The sequence below is a fragment of the Ostrinia nubilalis genome, chromosome 4 (assembly GCF_963855985.1).
Source record: "Ostrinia nubilalis chromosome 4, ilOstNubi1.1, whole genome shotgun sequence".
Lineage (NCBI taxonomy): Eukaryota > Metazoa > Arthropoda > Insecta > Lepidoptera > Crambidae > Ostrinia > Ostrinia nubilalis.
In genome coordinates this window covers 15,083,669-15,101,795 of record NC_087091.1, presented here as the reverse complement: position 1 = coordinate 15,101,795, position 18,127 = coordinate 15,083,669, and the positions used below count along the sequence as shown (strand labels likewise).

At 35.8% G+C, this 18,127-nt stretch overlaps 2 protein-coding genes across 2 annotated transcripts in view; both read right to left on the bottom strand.

Annotated features, from left to right (window-relative positions):
- Positions 1-6,202, bottom strand: part of LOC135071249 (ATP-binding cassette sub-family D member 3) — a 32,744-nt gene extending 26,542 nt beyond the window's left edge. The window contains exons 1-4 of the mRNA XM_063965033.1: positions 5,937-6,202; positions 5,363-5,620; positions 2,858-2,927; positions 679-776 (exon numbers count right to left, since the gene is read on the bottom strand). Coding sequence (XP_063821103.1) covers positions 679-776; positions 2,858-2,927; positions 5,363-5,620; positions 5,937-6,043 — 533 coding nt within the window. The 5' untranslated portion in view covers positions 6,044-6,202. The remainder of the gene's footprint in view (positions 1-678; positions 777-2,857; positions 2,928-5,362; positions 5,621-5,936) is intronic.
- A 1,480-nt stretch (positions 6,203-7,682) lies between these two features.
- Positions 7,683-9,998, bottom strand: LOC135071236 (heat shock protein 68-like). The gene has a single exon (XM_063965018.1). It carries the CDS (start codon positions 9,863-9,865, stop codon positions 7,955-7,957), a length of 1,911 nt encoding a protein of 636 aa, XP_063821088.1. The 5' UTR covers positions 9,866-9,998; the 3' UTR covers positions 7,683-7,954.
- Positions 9,999-18,127: the final 8,129 nt, after the last annotated feature.

The following is an 18,127-nucleotide window of genomic DNA, read 5'->3' as shown; positions in this document are numbered from 1 at the left end:
TAATAAACAGTCAAAAGGGACGCGAAAGGTGATTGACTTAATTTGTAGTTTTTGCTCAATTTTAAAAGGTTAACAATGTGAATAAAGTAATATTTTCTGAATCATCCAATAAGAAATTTTAAAAGACGAAAAGAACAATATTTTAATAGAAATGACAAAAGATCTTTTTTGTTCCTTATTTTACTCTTCACACAATGGATCACATTAAATTGTGTGTGTCATTTGGGCTAAGGCCCTGTGGGTCTCTCCGCGTCGATAAATGTCAAATAAACGAATACAACTTTACAAACCAGACATTTGCTATGCAAATGATAACACCTGATATCAATGAGTCAGTCACTGTTAACATCGTATAATGTTCTTATCTTTCGCCACCGTGTGGTTCCGATGGAGTAGATAGGATAAGTAGAGATTATTATGCGAATATCAGGCCTCCCCTACCCGTCTGGCCAGCGTGGGGAGTTTAGGCCAAATCCCACTACCCGATCGACTAACTGCGCAACTCCCCGCGTTCGCACCGTTCGCGTCCGTACCAGAGCGTCGATGTGACGTCACAGCTGTCAGGTGCGCAGTTAACTCGATCGGGTTGAACATTTGCGTCTGGTAACCAGAGAGGGTCGTGCTCCTGCAATGGAACTAAATACCTGCTAATGCTAATGATGTTATAATCACACTTACTTGAGGTAATTTTGATATAAGTGCAGCGTCAGATTTGTCCGTATTCGCAGTTTCACTTCCCCTATGCTCCATTTCAGAACGTTGTTTACTAATGAAATCTGAAAAATAATTTTAATATTAGACAGCCGTTTAAAGTAACTTAGTCATTGAAAAAAAAAAAGACGGGGATCGTGTGGGTTCGATTCCCAAAAGGATAGAAAGTATAAAAAATAGATAGGGATAATAAAATCTACTTATTCGTAGTATTCAATAAGTTAATGTAATTTTCTTTATTTAAGATTGCCAGAACAGTAAGCAGCGTGGTTTTTAGACTCGTAGCTTTTAACTTTTTTTATCACTGGCCGAATTAAGGCCAATAAAACAAAAAAGAATCTCTTGCAGGAAAAATAAACAACGATATTATATTTAATTTTGCCTTGACAGTAATTTTCCATTGAACAATCGAAGCAAAATAATTGTAAGCGGCAATTATGAAAATGTCAGTTAGTATTATTTTCGATCGAAAAGATATTGATACGATAAACCCTGTAGGCCTAGGATGCGCGCCACGATAAGGTATTATCGCGCCATTTTATCGATTTTTCGCGATAGGCGATATTACATTTATCATCCAAAATCATCGATAACTTTATCACGGCGCGCATCTTAGCCCGGCTACACACTATAAAATATGTAGACTAAGAATTAAATACTGGTATTTTTTTACTATTATTATTTCTACTAAGGCTGGGTTGCATGCAGCATGCACCATCTTACTTTATCAAACGTCAAAAATCTGTCAAACTCCATACAAAAAACACCAGTTCTCGTCATAGTTACGGTCAAAGTAGGAGGTGCAGCTCAGCCTATGTATTACATTTGTGGATTGAAAGGTTTTTGGATTGCCTAATTCGCATTTTAAGAATATTTATTCTCGTTAACCCTTCGTGGTAAGCTAAATATGATTGTTACGAGTGTTCACCACAATAGTCGAGAGGCGGCGGGGATCGAACCCGCGTTCTTTGGGTCGAGATCACTAGTCGGCCAGTCCGACACCTTCACCAGAGTAAATACAAATGAGTAGGTCATCTTCATAGAAACGCACCGAGCGCGGTTTGTATGTGAGCGCGCCAATACTATGCGGCGCGCACGCACACACTGACAAGATTCACTGACGTATTGGCGCGCTTACATACAAATCGCGGTCGGTGCGTTTCTATGAAGATGACCTACTCATGTATAATTACTCTGCCTTCACCGTTTGGCTATCGTCAATCGTCGCTTCAAATTACATAATTTGATTGATTTGATAATCTACGTAACGTAAGAATGTAAAATATCAACAGCACTAGCCATTAGCGTGGTAGTGGTAAGATAAATATTTGTTTATCTAATAAGTATTGAAGTCTATGACTAGGTTGAGCTTAGGACATACATGGCCATGTGAAGTAAGTAGGAATCACTGCGGTAACAGTGGAATATTACGTTTCTCATTTAGGGTGGATTCGACCAAACAAGAGTAAATATTAATCTCAGAATAAATCGTCAGTTTTGATACATTTCCCATACTGAAACTGTCAATGTGCCAGTTATACCAGGAGTTATTCTCGGATAAAAATTTGGTCAAATCGGGCCTTAACCATGTAACGTGTGGGCTCTGGATCGATTTGGATGAAATGAGACGAACTTAGATTTTCGCACTGGGGCGTCATCTTAACGGTATCAATTTTCTTGTTTATTTAAATGTTATAAATTCCTTTTCATCATCTAACCAGCACATCAACGTCAAATTAAAAATCCTGTAGGAAGATCACAAATGGCTCTATTAAATAAAGTTAAAACTGTAGTAAAATCTATTATAGACTTTAAGTTACAACATGCAAGGTCGTATATGCAGTGATTAAATAAATACTTAAAAATAGCCAAAAGGTCAGGCAAATAATATGCTGATGATACCGAAATAGACGTAATCACTATCAGAGAACAACTTCGAACTCCTCCTATGTTCTTCTGATTAATTTCGTTCGTTGCAGGTCCAATGAAAGTTTAATTTTATTCCGGGACATACTTGACCTTGACTGGTTGGGTTTTTATTGGCGGTCAAGCTGTAGATCCTGCCTACACAGGAGTTGCAGTGGTGGGAAAGAGAGGTGGGAATAGTCCCGTATCAAAGAACAAGTACATATTATAGCATACATACCATTGGCATGGCAATGAAGAATTGAGTGAGGAGTTTCTTAAATTCTGGCAGGTCCATTGTGATAATTGATCTGGAATGGAAATACTTGTTTTAGTACCTGCTTAACCCTTTATGGTGCACAGCATGTAAATAAATATTTTCAACCTTATGATGAATAAATAAGGTACAAATTTTGGTGGCTACATATCATTATGTGGCCAATGCTCAATAGTCTTCCACTTTTTTTTATTATTGAGCGAGTTTGCGATTGACCTCAATGACATCTGATGGTAAGTAATGAGGTCTACAATGGAGCACGATTTCTCAGTATGTAAATATTTAGGTACTGATAAAGTCCCTGATAACTAATGGAAATTTATCTGTCAGTTAAATTAAGACTATCAAGTTTTAAAGGTCAGATCTTACTGGTAGGTAATCAGTAAATTGTTTTTGTTAGATAGAGCTATATAATAATATAACTATCTAAAACATTCTCATCATCTATCTCTGTAATCACTGAGTCCTGTGGATGTTTTTTTATATTAAAAAAGTGGTTGCCGTTGCCGACAAATTTTGGGTTTTTTGGTATGATTTTTGTACTAAAAAAGTCGTTTATGACAAAATATGTAAATAAGTACATTATGTTTAAAAAAATATTCAATACTGTCACCATTATTAAAATTTTAACGGTAAGTAGGTAATTATAAAGTTTTGTATTAATTTAAAAACAATAGAGAGGTGAGGCACGTGAGCATCTTGTGCTATAATAATATTTTATGTGTAATGTATACCTAAGATTTGTGTTCTTTGTTTTATTTGATTTTTCTTTATTCAGAAAACCACAATTTTTTATAATATCATTACAAACAGGTAATACACAGGTTTTGTCTCATTGTAATGGTTCTAGCTTCTATTTTTTCAGTGGGTTTAACCCACATGTACAAGAAGCCATTTTAGTTATGTACAAAAGGTGCATAAGAGGCCACATTAATTAGCTTTATGTGCCTACATGATGTCAGAAAATGATTTTGAGTTTTTTTATTCAGTAGGCAGTAGGTACATTACATACAATTTACAACTCATCCATTATACTTTACACTTCAATACTGTAAAATAATAACTCACAGCTTCATAAGATTCAGTCAGTGAATTAAGCTTTAATAGGGCAGAGCAAGCCTACATTTTTCATTGTTTTTAAAACTAGGAAATATAGTTCAAAATATGGTGGTAAACATTTTTCCTCTGCCCTATTAAGGGTTAAAATGTACTTGCAAAACATGTAATCCCTGATTTACAACAAAATACCTACTATGTGCTGGTTTGGCTACCACTACTTTCTCTATAGCATATCTCTGGCCTACATTTGGATCTGACTAGGCTGAAGATTATCAATTAGATATCACATGTTGCCAAGGTTAATCCTTTATTAATCATAGATATTCAAATATTTAAAGTTGATTGGTATGAGATTTCTATAATTTTTATTTACCATTCAATTTTCATTTGCCTCTGTTGAATCTAATCAATGTCAGGAAAAAAATAGTGACTTGATTACCTAATTAAAGAATACAATCATACACTACATATAGCGTAAATATTATGAAACTAATGTACCTATTATTTCAAGTTAATTAATGTATCTGCCATTATCTGCACCAAATTTTTAGTCATTTGATATTTTCATTAAACACAAAACATGCAGTAATTATTGTTATGCTGTAATCCCAACTAATATTATAAATGCGAAAGTAACTCTGTCTGTCTGTCTGTCTGTCTGTCTGTTACGCTTTCCCGCTTAAACCTCGCAACCGATTTTGATGAAATTTGGCATAGAGATAGTTTGAGTCCCGGGAAAGAACATAGGATAGTTTTTATCCCGGTTTTTGAAACAGGGACGCGCGCGATAAAGTTTTTCTGTGACAGACAAAATTCCACGCGGGCGAAGCCGCGGGCGGAAAGCTAGTAAAATATAAAATAAATGAACATTAATATAAAGTAGCAAATGAAAGTATAATGATTAACATAGCTTAAGTAAGACAGAGATGACAATGCACTAATCCATTTAAACTTTACATACAATAAAACTGAAAGTGTTTTGTTTGACTAATTTATTAATCAGATACTCGATTATGTAAGTTGCTTCATCATGGGGTTTGACTCATTTTCATAGATCATTTTTGTTTGAATAGAATATTAAGTATTTATTTGTGAATACAGTTTGCAGGTGATAAAGGTGTTTTTATGTTGGGCCTGTAAATTTTAATTGAAAAAGAAGTAGTATAATTTGTGGAGTTTTATCCTTCCTTATTATTATTATCAGTAATGAGAATAATCTTATTTATAATAGCATGTGCCATCAAAGCTATTTTAATTGCTTAAATATTATATGATTGATTAAACAATAACATTTCATTACCAATTAAATTTTCATTGTGTATATTGATAGTTATTTGGTAACTCTAAGGCAACAACTAGTTAATTACAATTATTTTCTTGTTATGTGCATAAAAATATTGTTTTACTCACCCCTCAATCAATGTGGTGTGCTGTATAAGCCAAAGGTCACACATTGACCTTGATATCAGTGAGAAAGCGATCAACACCATAAGACCACTCTCCTTTGACCACAGTCCAGGGAACATAATTCGCCATAGTTTCTTCAACTCAGCAAAGAATCTAGCATCAATTTGAGCTTTGGGACCCTTTTTGTTCTTCTCTTTTATCATGTACTGAATCTGCTCTTCTGGAGAGAGCCTGGTTGCTCGTTTAATATTTTTGTTTTCGCTGAAAAGTATAAAATATCAGGTCGAATCCTAATCACTATTATTAACCACTAATACTTTCATGCAATATATTTGAAGCTTGAAAAGAAAGAAAAGTTAAATCATGACTTTGAACTGCTTTTAAAGAATACTGTAAGATTAAAAAAATAGCTTGTTTAACGAATACCGCAGAAGTTAATCATAAAACTTATTAAATGGAACAACTTAATTATTATTATTGTAGTAACTCTGTCATAAGTTTCATAAGCAAAACAGTTTAAAAACAAAGTTGGAGTGTACAAAACAGTGATTATAGGAAGTAGCCACAAAATAATTACCTTGCTTTTAAAGAATTCCTTATAATCCATGCGCCTAGAGCTGCTGAGGCAGCCAGACCAATTTTTACATCTGTCCTTGAAGTAAACTTACTGAAGTTGGGAGCCATTGTATCAAATGTTTAAGTTACAATATAAACACAAGGCATTTGCATCAAAACTTAGGTAATCCTTCACTGTTATATGAACGTAATTTTATCTGTTACACCACCAAAACCACTTCGCCTTTGCACATCAACACAGCTGAACGTCAGAAGTGACACTGATGATGGCAGATCGGGGAATGACACTGACAGTCAGTCACGACTCACGATGTAAAAGTAGTGTTGTTCGGACTTTAGTAACTGACTTAAATAATGTATATGATACGATTTAACCTCTCGATTATTACGAGAATAACAAAAAAGAAACCATTGCAGGAAAATAGACGTCGCTGTGCGTGAGCGTGACCTTTTATTATTAATTAATTTAATTAATTATATGCGAACTTTAGTTTCACAAAGCAAGTTTAATGCAATTTTGATAGATCACGCACATGTAATAAAATCAGTTTTATAAATTAGGGATAGAATAGAATAGAATAGAATAGAATAGAATAGAATTACGTAGTAGTTCTGTAATATAGGTTTATTCCTTTAGACAAGTTGCACTTTTGGATCGAATCGAAAATCGAAACAAAAAAAAAGTCCTTTCGACCACTTTTTGACTAGTTTGCGATTATAATGAGCACTTTGTCTAGACCCACTGGTCCGACTATAAAGCGTTGAGCAAATCCTATGAGCAAATAAAAGCTATAGCTTACTACGGATTATAATAAACCAAGATCAGATTCGAAATTGAAACGATATAATACGAATTTATACGATGTGATTCAAATCCATTTTGTGTCCCCTCCCTTTACTTTCTATAATCTGTGCTATAAAGTTTTAACTTCAAAAAGTTTTGTCTGTGGTTTACTGGTTTTGTTTATGGACGTTTACTTGTTTGAAATAATTTTACAAAGATGGATAAAGTTTTTTACACAGAGCACGTACCAGTTTTAGTTACCAGAATTTTTGATGTTAAGACATGTTTAGCTACTAAATTACTCACCAATCAACTAAATTGCCTACTCGAATAGTGTGAACAAGACTGTAATGCAGCGATGCTGTGGTCTTTCAGGTGAGTTAAAACATTTCAGTTTTCATTTAAACTGTTTATTTATCGCTTGTTGCAAATTGGTACGTATTTTATTTGCTAATAATAATTACTAAATTGCTTGCACATCCGTAATTTAACCCTACATTTGCCAATTTTTTTTTAAAATAGTGTTTGTCAGTTACTGACTGGATTCTACTGGATTACTTAAATGTTTCTTGTTCTACTCTGTTGTTTGTTGCTGATAGCAGATAGGTTCCTTTTTAAGCCACGATAGCCCAATGGTGAAGGGGTCGGACTGGCTGACTCGACATCCGAAGAACACGGGTTCGAACCCCGCCAGTCGACTATTGTGGTGAGCCCACTCATAACAAAATTACGATGGGTTACCGGGACTAGTATTAGTAATTTTTTCAATAAATTACTTACTGTGTTAATATTCGTAAAAAACTATGATTAACATCATAATTATAATTTAGTTTTTAATTAATCATTAATCATAATCATCATGTATAGTGATATTAGTGAATAATGTCCAAGAATGTTTATTTATCTATTATGTTATGTGTGGCAGTAATGTAAGGTAGGAAGTAGAGTCAGAAATAAAAGAGGTTATTAATTTTTAAATAACTTAATTTATTGATTTTGTACTCATGATCATCTGTTTGGACTCAATTTGATTACCTACTTACAGCTAAAATAAATTACTCTTACACATTATTACCTTATTTACAATTAATTAATAGCTTAACCTAAAAGTTATTTACAATTTGTTTGATTAGCAACTAGTGATCATCTTTTTGAACTACTTAAAATTAATGGTGGATAATATCTTGAGATGAGATCACAGGGCTTTCTAGTTAGTGTGATAGTGAGGCTACTTCTTAATCTACTTCTTCAACTGTTGGGCCAGAGCTGGGTTGACCATACTGCTGGTGAGGTTGTGGTCCATTCTGTGGGCCCGCTCCTGCGCCATGCATCTTGCTCATCACTGGTGTACACACTCGCTGGATCTCTTTTAGTTTATGTTCGTACTCTTCCTTCTCCGCGAGTGTGTTGTTGTCTATCCACTGCAACGCCTCCTCGCATTCTCGGCGAGCTGTCTCCTTGTCTTGCTCGCTTAACTTATCGCCCGCTTCGTCCAATGCTTGCTTCACATTGAACACGTAGCCCTCCAGCTGATTTCGAGCAGAAACCCGCTCTCTCTGGCGATCGTCCTCCTCCTTATACTTCTCCGCTTCGGATACCATGCGGTCGATCTCAGCCTGCGACAGGCGGCCTTTGTCATTCTTTATCACTATGTTCTTGCTGCGGCCAGTGCTGTTCTCTTTAGCGGACACGTTCAGGATACCGTTGGCGTCCAAGTCGAAGGTGACGTCGATCTTCGGCACGCCTCGAGGCGCAGGAGGAATACCGGTCAAGTCGAAGCGGCCCAGCAAATTGTTGTCTTTCGTCATAGCACGTTCTCCCTCGTATACTTGGATGGTCACAGCGGGCTGGTTATCCGAATATGTAGTGAACGTCTGTGACTGTTTGCAAGGGATCTTGGCGTTTCGCTCGATGATCTTCGTCATCACTCCTCCCGCTGTTTCTATGCCGAGGGACAGAGGCGCAACGTCCACCAGAAGTACATCTTGAATCTTGCTGTGTTGCTCGCCGCTGAGAATGGCTGCTTGTACTGCGGCACCGTATGCGACAGCTTCGTCTGGATTGATGGACAGATTCAACTTCTTGCCGCAGAAGAAGTTTGTAAGCATGCTCTGAATCTTTGGTATACGAGTTGATCCACCCACGAGTACAACGTCATGAATAGAGCTCTTGTCCAGCTTGGCATCCTTGAGAGCCTTCTCTACGGGTTCCAATGTTCCTCTGAACAGATCAGCGTTCAATTCTTCAAAGCGGGCACGTGAAACTCGTGTGTAGTAATCAATACCCTCATAGAGAGCATCGATCTCGATGCTGGCTTCAGTGCTGGAAGATAGAGTTCGCTTTGCCCTCTCCGCAGCAGTACGCAGTCGACGGAGAGCTCGTGGATTGGTGCTGATGTCCTTTTTGTACTTCCGTTTGAATTCTTCCACTAGGTGGTTGACTAATCTGTTGTCGAAGTCCTCCCCGCCAAGATGGGTATCTCCAGCAGTCGCCTTCACTTCAAACAATGAGCCCTCGTCGATGGTAAGAATGGAGACATCAAATGTACCACCACCCAAGTCGAAAATTAGAACGTTGCGTTCTCCCTTGAGGTTTTTGTCAAGGCCGTAGGCGAGGGCAGCAGCGGTCGGCTCGTTGATGATTCGTAACACGTTCAGCCCTGCGATGGCTCCGGCATCCTTCGTCGCTTGTCGCTGTGAGTCGTTAAAGTAGGCAGGCACTGTGATGACTGCATCTCTCACTGACGTACCCAGGTATGCCTCAGCAGTTTCCTTCATTTTGGTTAGTACCATGCTGCTGATTTCCTCCGGTGCAAATCTCTTTGCCTCTCCTTTGAATTCTACCTGGATTTTAGGTTTGCCACAGTCGCTAATGACTTTGAAGGGCCAGTGTTTCATGTCTTGTTGAATCTTCGGGTCATCAAACTTGCGGCCGATCAGTCGTTTTGCGTCGAACACTGTGTTGCTGGGGTTCAGAGCCACCTGGTTCTTCGCAGCATCGCCGATCAGTCGCTCCGTGTCCGTAAATACAACGTATGATGGTGTAGTTCGGTTGCCTTGGTCGTTTGCGATGATTTCCACGTTCCCATGTTGCCAAACGCCGACACAGGAGTATGTAGTTCCAAGATCAATTCCTACAGCTGGCATTTTGTTCTTGATGTATATTTTAGCACTTCTTCACAATATATTTCTTGATAATTGCCTTGAAAGTTTGTTGGAGATTTCTCCGGTTCACTTCTTCTCGCTTTCTCGCTTGTTTGTATTTCAATACTGAATGCTTTGCCGCGCTTTCCGCCGGTATTTATACTCCCAGCTCGCCAGCCAATCACATTCGAGAATAATCTAGAAACGTCGACGTCCAGCCAATCAGAGCAATCTAGGGGTGGAACATTCTGGATCTGTATTATTCTCGGCCAATGAATGCGTGTGACAAGGATAGAAACATACAAAATGATAAGGATAGAACGATATTAAGCAGGTCACAAATAGACTTGGGTTGTCAGTTTCGAAATCTTACCCATAAAACTGGGTAATGGAGAGCTACAAAATATATTTTACCGTTTTAAAATAGTTTCAAAATGTTTACTTTAGCAAAAAAAACATTGACAAATAAGTGAATACTTGATAACATTTCTTAATAACTGCCTTCTTACACAGCGCTTATTTTAGTAATTTGACCAAGTAACTTAATATTATTATAAATTATTTTATTGCCTGTTAACTCTTGCGAGGTTGCTAGTGTTTTACAAAATTACAAATAGGTAAAGTGCTGTTGTTCTCAAATTGTTTTATTTTATTACTAGCGACCCGCCCCTGCTTCGCACAGGTACACTGTACTTAAAAACCTAGCTCTTGAATCACTCTATCTATTAAAAAAAGCTCTACAGGTTTGAATCACCTTGCAAATCTTGAAAAACTGGCAGAGTTGAACGATAGTGAAAATCATTCGTTATCATTATCTACAAAATAATTTCAGTTTTAGTCCAACCTAATCCAGATTGTGTCATTGACATGATAAGAGATAATAACATAATGCTGCTGATGTTTTTTTCCGAAATTTTGACTCTATCATAACACAAAAGCTTTTTTACTTTCTTATAAACCATAAATACTTTGAAAACATCCAACTAAACTAAAACATTAGTTTCTACGCCTTAATTTGTAAAATGCCGCATTGCAGATGTACCCTGGGGAAAATTTCGCTAAAAGCTGGTATCACCAAATTATCGGTCTTCTGGAACATTCCTTTTTGTCCTTTTCATTCACGTGAATTTTGTAAGAGAATGTCTCCAACTTCCTCATTGGCCCTAGAGCAATTCCAAGTATACCATCAATAAAAGCCTAATTAGAGTCATCAAACCTCTCAGTCATTCAATTAGAGCCATTAGAACTTCATAACTATGAGTTGTTTTCTATGTGTAAGCTGAGGACACGTGTCTCCAGCTGACACATCTGTATCTTCGTAAATATTTATGCTACGATAATGTATTATACCTCAAAAATTACAGTCGAATCCAAATAGTAGGCTTTCCACTTTTCAAGACTTTAGCTCAAATACTGTTAAAACCACGATCAAAAAACTATGTGCGAGCTGGAGTACCGTGTCTCCAGCTTACACATCTGTATCTTCGTAAATATTTAAGCTACATCAATGTTTTATATCTCATAAATTAAAGTCGAATAAAAAAACCCGACTTCAATTCTTTCAAAGCTTTATTTCGAACCGTTTTCGAACTACGAACCGATACGTATGTGTAAGCTGGTGACACGTAACACACGGTGAATTATTAAAACCGTATAAGTTAGAGTTGCGTTTTAAAGATCAAATAATTCGTTATAATTGAAGTACACACGAGACATAATTTCAAATCTCTAGGCCTCTTAGTTTCAGAATTAAAAGCCAAAAACTATTTTCCCGCCAAATAATTCAAATAATATGGGTCGACTGCGACGTTGCCGTTCCGTGCGTCCACTAGAGCAGTCGAATTTGAACCTAAAAACTAGTACTGTTTGAATCATTTTTATTTGTAGTTTAAATCATTTAATTTCGATTATAAGAATTTTAGACTAGGAGCCGGCTGATTTCTGTATTGAGTACTTAATAACCTATATTTTATTAATAAGAAAAAGCTAGGTAAAACAAAATTATATTTTAATATACAAGTATAATAACGAACTTGTTTTCAAAGACTCAAATATTTGTGGCGTTTCTAAACGCAACCACTTTAATTTTTATTTAAATACCGTGAAGTCCCACGATTCTGCCACGTCAAGTGGCAAAAATGGGCAACAACTATACAGGGTGGAAACGTTAAGTGATCTCACTCGATTATTTCTTAACTATACAAGATATTAAAAAACTGGTTACTGATCCTGAAAGTGCTTAATGAGCTCTTTCAAACGGTACCAATAATAAGTTACAGAATAAACTGGATCTATCTGAAAATTCAATGTTTCCAGCTTCCATACTAAATGTATGCCAGACACACAATATTAGAAGTGTAATTTTTTTAATTTAATAATAAATACTTAAAATAAACTCGTAAATTGTATTCTTATTTTAAATTATTAATGAAAAACATTGGTTTTAGGCTTTACTTGCTATAATATTGTCAAGAGATGAGTGTCATGACTGTGGTAGTACTAAATGTATGGAAGAAGGAAACATTGAATTTTTGGTTAGATCCAGTTTATTCTGTAACCTATTATTGATACCATACCATTGGATAGAGCTTGTGAAGCACTTTTAGAATCAGTAATCAGTTTTACGATATCATATGTAGTTTTTAAAATAATGTGACTTTACCAAATGTATGGAAGCTGGAAACATTGAAGTTTCGGATAGATCCAGTTTATTCTGTAACCTATTATTAATACCGTTTGAACCGTTTGATAGAGCTCATGAAGCACTTTCAGGATTTTCCAATCGCGAAAGCCCTCATTGAATTCTTCTTCTTTTGTTGAAAAAAAAAAAATTAACAATATTAACATCACAAATCACAATCACTACTAAGACATCACAAAATAGACGAAACACAGCATTTTGCACAGAATTGGCCGTAAGGATCTATATCCATAGCCGTAAAACTTGTATTAAAAAAAAAGATGACAGTTGACTGCAATATTGAGAAACAGTCAGTGTTGCCAGAAGGTTACTTTTGTAACCTTTTAGCTGATTTTTGAACTGCTTTGGTTACTTTTAGGTTACACTAATGAAAAGGTTACTTTTAGGTGATTTTTCGGAATTTGTAGAATTAACTTTTACAGGTTATTCAGTAAAAAAATATTAATAGTGTCAATTTACAAATTATTTAAATTGAAACGTGACACTCAAAATGTTGATGATTTCCAATTAATTTTAACACTTTGTATGAATTTTGGCTGATTGGTAAGATAAGAGTCGAAGATGAAAGTTGTTAGTACGAATCAGCTTTATGAATCAATATGATAATAATATCAATCGCACGTGTGAGGGTTACTTTTTTTTCTATTTCTGGTAATTTCTGACAAGACCCTACTGGCAACACTGGAAACAGTTTAAGTTTAGTTAGTAAAATATGATCTGTGGTAATTAAATAGATTAATTAGATTTACGAATCTCTGATGGATGAGTGATACCCGACCCGAGGTTTCCGCCAACTGGGACCGCAATCAACTAGGACCGCGGTCCCAATCGCCAGATCAGTAAAAATTAAATACTTTTCTGGGACCATTCATAAAGGACAATGATCAAAAATGTATGGAGTGTGGTCCAAATGTCAACCACCACCTATGTAGTAAAATAGTCTACTAAATACTGATTCATTATAACCAAACCGCAATCAAAAATATGCTGTCAGTAAAAAGTTTAAGACTGAATGAAAAGTCATGTTTTTACCTTTTCATCTGAAAATTAATGTTCTTGATATCATTCTATCCATCGCACATTTCGGATTAATCTATGCATATTATGTCATGTCGCTTAGTGTGCCGTGTTAGATTCTCGCTAAAAGAAAAAAAAACTCAGAAGAAAGACAACAATATTGGAATTATGGTCGGGTGGTCGCTGCTCCGCCCCTATTGGTTGTAGGGTGATGTTATATAACCTAAAACCATCCTTGATAAATGGGCTATCCATAACAAAAAGAATTTTTCAAATCGGACCAGTAGTTCCTGAGATTAGCGCGTAAACTACTACAATTTTTCATACAGTCATAACTTTTTACTGACAGTTTATTTATTTTTCGTCCCATACTGAAAGTTAATCTCTATTTAATGGACCATAAGCCAATATAGGTCTCATTAGTGGTGGACATTTGGACCACTTTTGGTCATTGTCCTTTTAGTACGATACCGATTTTGGAATGAATAATATATTTTTTTAAGTTATCTATGAGTGAACCTAGTCGCTGGAAGAAAAATATTTAATTTTTATCGATCCAGCGACTGGGACCACTGTCCCAGTTAATTGCGGTCCCAGTAGCCGGAATCTACGGCCCGATCGCGAACGTCTTCGCTTTCGCTTCGCGAAGCCCACACTCGGCCTCGTCGGCACGCGCACCGACGATCGCCAAACGGCTAGAGTACCTTCTGTACTCGCCACTCTGCCCGGTGAAGCTGGAAAAGCTCCTCCAGCTACCAGCGCGCGTCCCTTCAAAAAAAAAAAAAAAAGCCGGAAACCTCCCCGACCCGACCGTGGATCACCAGTATTCTACTACACAGTAAAGTATAGGGTAAGGTGGGGCACAATGTTACAATGCATATTTCTCCGTCCCTTTCTATTAGTTGTATGATGTTCAGCGGCTCAGTTCAGCAGACAAAGACAAAGACAAAGACATTTATTTGCAAAGAATAGGTTGATACAGATAGTGTTGTAAATACAAAGTGCTCTATTCTGCTAAAATACATTAACATGCAAATTTTTTGTCCAGAAATTCCTGAACACTGTAAAAGCAGGAAGTGGTTAGCCATTCCCTAAGCTTTCTGGTCATTACTTTTGCAGGACCTATTTTAAATCTTTCAGGAATTTTGTTATAAACCTTAATGCACATAGAATAACAATTTTTATGACAAAGTGCGATTTTTGGGCAGAAGTCAAATACTAGTCTATTTGCTGACCTTGTGTTTCTCGGGTATACCTCAGCAGCAGTTTTAAACAATTTTGGATGTTGTGTTACAAATTTGTAAATTTCAAGTATGTACATCCCGGGAACAGTGAGTATGCCTAGTTTCACAAATAATGGTTTACATGTTTCAAAGGGCCCTTTACAACATAGAGCTCGTATGCATTTTTTCTGAGCTATGAAAACCCTTTGTATATCGGTACCATTTCCCCAAAGTATGAGCCCATAGCTTATAACAGAAGCAACATATCCGTAGTAGGCACTTAACGATACACTCAGAGAAGTAATTCTAGTCAATCTTCGAAGGACGTAAACAAATCTATTAATTTTTTTACACACATTGTCAATATGGCATGAAAAGTTTAAGTTTTTGTCCAATAAGATACCTAAAAATGTCAAATTATTTACGTGGTCCAAGGTTATTTCATTATTATAATTTATGTCCATTTTAATTTCTTTACGTCCTTTTACATTGAATTGTATATATTTCGTTTTAGCTAAATTAGCAGTCAGATTATTAAGGTTTAGCCATTTCATTATGTCATTTATAGTATTGTTAATGTCATATTCATAGAGATTTAATTTGTCAGCGTTACATTTGATTATTACGGAAAGATCATCTGCAAACAAAATACACCTATGTTTGGTAGCAGATGGTAAGTCGTTTATATAAAGTAAGAAAAGTAGCGGTCCCAAGACGCTGCCTTGGGGTACACCAAATCTGTTAGATTTGTAAGTAGATCGGCATGTGCTATTTTCGTGATTTGATTTGGTTATTTCAACACACTGGTGTCTGTTCTCCAGATATGTTTTAAACCACTGTAGCGCGTTTCCACGTACTCCATATACTTCTAACTTATCCAGCAATATGTCATGAACTACCCGATCAAAGGCTTTAGACATGTCAAAAAAAAAGCGCAGTAGCACATTGTTTTGAATTTAGGCCAAGGACAACTTCATGGACCAGGTTGAAGCAAGCTAGAGTAGTGGATTTTCCTTTTTGGAAACCATTTTGTTCTGGATTGATAATGTTAAACTTTAGACAAAATTTCATTAGCCTAGCTTGCATAGCCTTTTCAAATATTTTTGATAGCACAGGTATCAACGTTATAGGGCGATAGTTACCAATTTCAGACGTGTCCCCTTTTTTGTATATGGGCTTAACTATAGAAAACCTCAATTTTTCAGGAAACTGTCCTGTCTCAAAAGATAAGTTAATGAGATATCTTAATACAGGAGCTAATTCATGGCTACAGTATTTTAAAATTTTTGTAGGAATTTCATCATACCCACATGCATTAGAATTTTTAAGAGACTGGATTAAATTTATCGTCTCTTTTACATTTAAAGGTTCCAAGAAGAGGGAGTTAGGAGTAGATTTTAAATTAGTTAATACTTTTCTTTTTCTATCGTTGTCATAAATAAATTTGTCACCACATATGTCAGTATAATAGTCGTTAAAAGCTTGAGCTATTTTGTTTGTATTTGTTATTATATTACCATTTAAGTCAATCTTTGAAATACCTAGCTTCAGTTCGCGGTTTTTTGTTTCATTGTTAATGAGAATCCATGAGGCCTTGCATTTATTCTGACTATTTAGTAAAAATTTATTACTACAATTTTTTTGTGCCGTTGAAATACATTTTTTGAGTATTTTACAATAATTTACATAGTTTTCTTTTTTAGTTTTGTCAGTATTTCTATAAGAGGCAAAGCGAAGCAATCTTTTCCTTTTAGTAGATATTTTTAAGCCTCTTGTGATCCATTTTTGTTTTTGAGGTTTATTATTAATTTTTAACTTTACCTTTGGAAAACACAAATTATAAAGCAAACACAAAGTTTCATGAAATATATTAAATGCTTCGTCCATATTTTTCTCTTGGCATACCTCGGAAAAAGTCAATGATTTCAGGTAGTTACAAAATTTGTTTTGGTTTTCATTACAGAAATCTCTTTTATATACAATCCGGTGTTGCACTAATGGCACTTTTTGAACGGGTATACTGAGCATTTGTGCAGTGTCATGGTCAGATAGTTGTAGTGGCAATACTCTTCCGACACCATGTTTTATATTACTAAGTATGTGATCTATACAATTTTCGCCTCTGGTAGGTTCGTTTATGTGGAGAGTAAGGTCAAAATTTTTGGCAATATCCATTAAGTAACGAGATTCTTTAGTACATATTAGGGTATTTATATTAAAGTCACCAGTGATAATGATTTTTTTGTTGTTATGTCTCCTAAATATGTCGGTAATTACTGCTTCTAGCTTAGCCAAGAAAGTATTTGCATATTTGTTATGTGAGGAGTATACGCAAGTATGATTAAGTTATGAGCGAGTACTTCTACCCCACAACATTCAAATATATTTGGTACGACGTATTTACCGAAGCAGGTTAACTCTTTGTAGAGTAGTCCCCTAGCTCTTATGAGCTTGACAAACGTGTATACCAACATCATACAACTAATAGAAAGGGACGGAGAAATATGCATTGTAACATTGTACCCCGTGTAACATTGTGCCCCACCTTACCCTACCTAGGTTATTAAAAGTTGATCGATCTGTGATAAATAATTTACCTGATTAATTAGTTTTATGAAGTAGGAATTTTATTTCATTAGTGATACCCGACAAGAACGTAGATCATCGGATTTCTAGTAAAGTGTATCTACCTTAATTATTAAAAATGTTAATTGATCTGTGATAATAATCGAGCTGAATAAAAACGTTTTTGATTGTTATTTTAGTATTTCATTCTAGCTATTATATTTCCAAGAATAACCTGGTTTTGCCATGTCTGAATACAGTTTTTTTTTCGGTTTCGGTAAAACCGGTTTTGTGACCCCCTAAATCCCACCCTTACGTTCATATAAAAAGAATGTGCGTAATCTATACGTACATAAGGCACCTAAAATAATAGAGAGGAAAGAATTGATTGTATTGAACAATGAACCGTCTCAGCTATAAAAGACCCACTAAACTGAACTGTCCCACCAAACACATTGATAGGGGGCGCCACCATTGTTCACCTGTACAAGGTTTCCCAAAAAGTACTGTCAAGCCGAAGCCCAGAGGTAGAGTATCACTAGGGCTACCCGAATACTCGATTTTTTCAAGTTATTTATAATTTTCAGATGATATGATAATGATGAAAATCTTTATCATATTTCAAAAACTGGGATAAAATCTATCCTACGTCCTTTCCCGGGACTCAACCATTTCTATGCCAAATTTCATCAAAATCGGTTCAGTGGTTTAGGCGTGAAAGCAAGACAAAGTTACTTTCACATTTATAATATTAGTATA

What these genes read in the sequence shown, in the direction of transcription:
- LOC135071236 (XM_063965018.1), bottom strand. Translation starts at nt 9,865, where the DNA reads ATGCCAGCTGTAGGAATTGATCTTGGAACTACATACTCCTGTGTCGGC.